Below are 2,693 nucleotides of genomic sequence, written 5' to 3'. Positions count from 1 at the left end.
CTGTGTCTAATAATTTCATTAGTTGATTGTAGGAGTGAGTACTGTTTTTATAAATTTTCAGTCATGGTCAGTTAGCCCCTTTTGATCTACTCCTGTACTTGCATTAGGATTTAGAACCTTAATTAGCATACCAGTTGGAAATTATCAAAATTTAATTGTAGAACTGAAAAGGGTATCATTTTCTTTATTCAAGAACTTGGTGTAACTTCTTAAGTAATGCGAATGAAAAGCAAAATTAAAGAACACACAATATTAGACAGATCACCATCCGCAAACAACATGATCTCAAGGAAAACACTCACAAAATGAGGGATTAATCAGCCATAAAACATGAGTTGTAGCAATTAAATTAACCATAATTCACCTAAACTTCCTAGCAGACTGAAAGATCGCTACTATTGAAATAAAAATAAAATAAAAACAAAAAGAGAAAATCAAAGATAGGGTTGCATATGATATGGGCAAAAAGGGGTCAGTTTAGAATATCCTATCAACTGGATGCTCTTTTGTTCTTGATTCTGTCTGATCAATCGCTCATTATCTCTCTCTTCCTCTTCTGTAGATAGCAAATTCACGATACCTGAAAAATTACATTCATATGAACAATTTAGATTACCCTATGCTATATTCATTTTATAAATTAATATGGATGAAGAAGATAAAGATACATACAGCCTTACCCTGAACTGGAAACGCGACGACTTGACTTAATAGGAAGACTTGCTACCGGATTCCCGTGGTGCATTGCATCTAAAGCACTCCATTCTGCTAGCAAAGTTGTGCTCATTGCAGCCAGGCCTGCAAAAATCAAGTTACATACTATATATAGACAAATGAGAGATACATATATAACTTTAGTCACGCCCATGAACTTTATATGTCATGTTTTCTAGCAGTTACTACGGTTCAGGTCATTTTTCTTAGTTCTGGATCTCATTTTCATAATGTCTGGGTGGTATTGATGAGATCTAAAATGACGATAATAATCTGAGGAAAGTAAATGCAGGCTTTTAAATGTAGTTAGTGTTTATTTTCGTATGAAATTAGCTAACAACGATTTTGGCACAATTTGTGACTTGGCTACTATCATAGTCGCATGATCTTCCATTAATCTTGCAACATTAGGGATCCTAATTGAGAGGAATTACGAATTATTTTCATGCATGAGTACGTTCTCTCATATATGCATGACGTACAAGGTGAACACGTAGGGTTTCCGTGGAATCGTAAGAAAATAAAGAAGAGACATATATGCCAAAATTAACTAGTGGGTATTTAACTCAAGAGTACGTAGGAGACAGATCAAGATTACCTGCTGCATATCCAGTCACCAGACTTCCACCCTGAGCGGCTGCTGCCACCTCCGGCACCGCCAACACCACCACCACTTCCGCCACCAAACCCAAAACCCCTCCCACGAGACATATCACCATCAAAAGCACCACCACCACCAGTGGAGGCCAAGTCATCCTTGAAAGCACCACACTTGAAGCAGCTGGAGCGGCTAGCAAAGTTGTGAGCACCACAGTTGCCAACATTGCAGTACCAGTCTCCAGGTCTGACATCTGGGCCTGCAGTGAAACCAAATGCAGAAGGGGTGATACCTCCTCTACCACCAAAACCGCCATGCTTGGGCTCCCCACATCTTTGGCAAGAATCCCTCCTCTGGAAGTTCAAGTGCTGGCATGACCTGCAGTTCCAATCTCCTGGTCTGCTCATCTTAATTTTCTACAAAAAGAAACCAAATGATATTAATATTAATTAGAAGCAAGAGATGATACATAGATTTCAAGCGGAGGATATGATGTATACCTTGTGATGGATGGAGAAAGAGCAGAGTGAGTGTGTTTCTTTTGAGGGATTCCTGATGCTGAATATGGTGGTGGAGGGTGATGGTGAGGGTTTATATATATACATGCAAAAAGGCCTCGAAATTCGGGAGATTCGGGCAGCTGTAGTTGAAGCTGAAGCTAACCCAAACTTTCTCTTTTTAATATTCTTCCCTTCAGCAATGGGACTTATAAACTAATTAAACATCTAACAAAGTTGTACTTATTTATTTACTAACTTATCATTATTCGGTTTTTTTTGTTTACTCATCTCATTATTAATATGATATTATGTAAGTGCATGTCATCATGAAATAGATATTAAGTTATATAAACATCATATATATATATATAGTTTTTGACTGAATAATTAATTAATTATATATGTACATATAAATAATATTTTACTCATATTTAGGAACCAATGGCCTAGATTTAATAAGCATTTTATTTTTATTTCATCATATATATATATATATATATGTATATTTCTATGGTAAAGAAAAAGAGGCATTTAATTAATTGGAGAGGTACGTAAACGAATACATAATTAGCTGTAAACATTGTGTAGAATTAATTATAAAATCTCTAAAGATGGAAAAATTGTGGAGTTTGATAAAGTTCATCAAGGTGTAGCTTCTTTTAAGGCTTCTAGAGTGCATGAACACAATGTTACATAAATCAAGATATTCTACTTCCATTTTCCAAGAATGCCCTTCCTTCTTTCTTACAATACCTAATATAACCTTCCAATTTCAATTTCGTACCAAAGAATTCCTCTTTTTTATCATAAGAAAATATTCATTTACATATCACCTTTCAAAATCATATATATATATATATATATATATATATATATATATA

General features: G+C 35.0%; 1 protein-coding gene across 2 annotated transcripts; it reads right to left on the bottom strand.

The window, feature by feature from the left end:
• Positions 1-313: 313 nt before the first annotated feature.
• LOC112522035 (TATA-binding protein-associated factor 2N-like) lies at positions 314-1,875 on the bottom strand. Of its 2 annotated transcripts, none has more exons than XM_025131096.1 (4): positions 1,813-1,875; positions 1,313-1,728; positions 673-798; positions 314-580 (listed from the first exon to the last, which is right to left on the bottom strand). In XM_025131096.1, exons 2-3 carry the CDS (start codon positions 1,717-1,719, stop codon positions 708-710), a joined length of 498 nt encoding a protein of 165 aa, XP_024986864.1. In that variant the 5' UTR covers positions 1,720-1,728; positions 1,813-1,875; the 3' UTR covers positions 314-580; positions 673-707. The 2 variants fall into 2 exon arrangements, with proteins under 2 accessions (XP_024986864.1, XP_024986863.1); XM_025131095.1 differs by having other exon boundaries at positions 681-798.
• Between the last annotated feature and the right edge of the window lie 818 nt (positions 1,876-2,693).

This window comes from Cynara cardunculus, assembly GCF_001531365.2.
Source record: "Cynara cardunculus var. scolymus isolate 2C chromosome LG 11, CcrdV1, whole genome shotgun sequence".
In the NCBI taxonomy this organism is placed as follows: Eukaryota; Viridiplantae; Streptophyta; class Magnoliopsida; order Asterales; family Asteraceae; genus Cynara; species Cynara cardunculus.
This window is presented reverse-complemented; position numbering and strand designations above follow the sequence as displayed.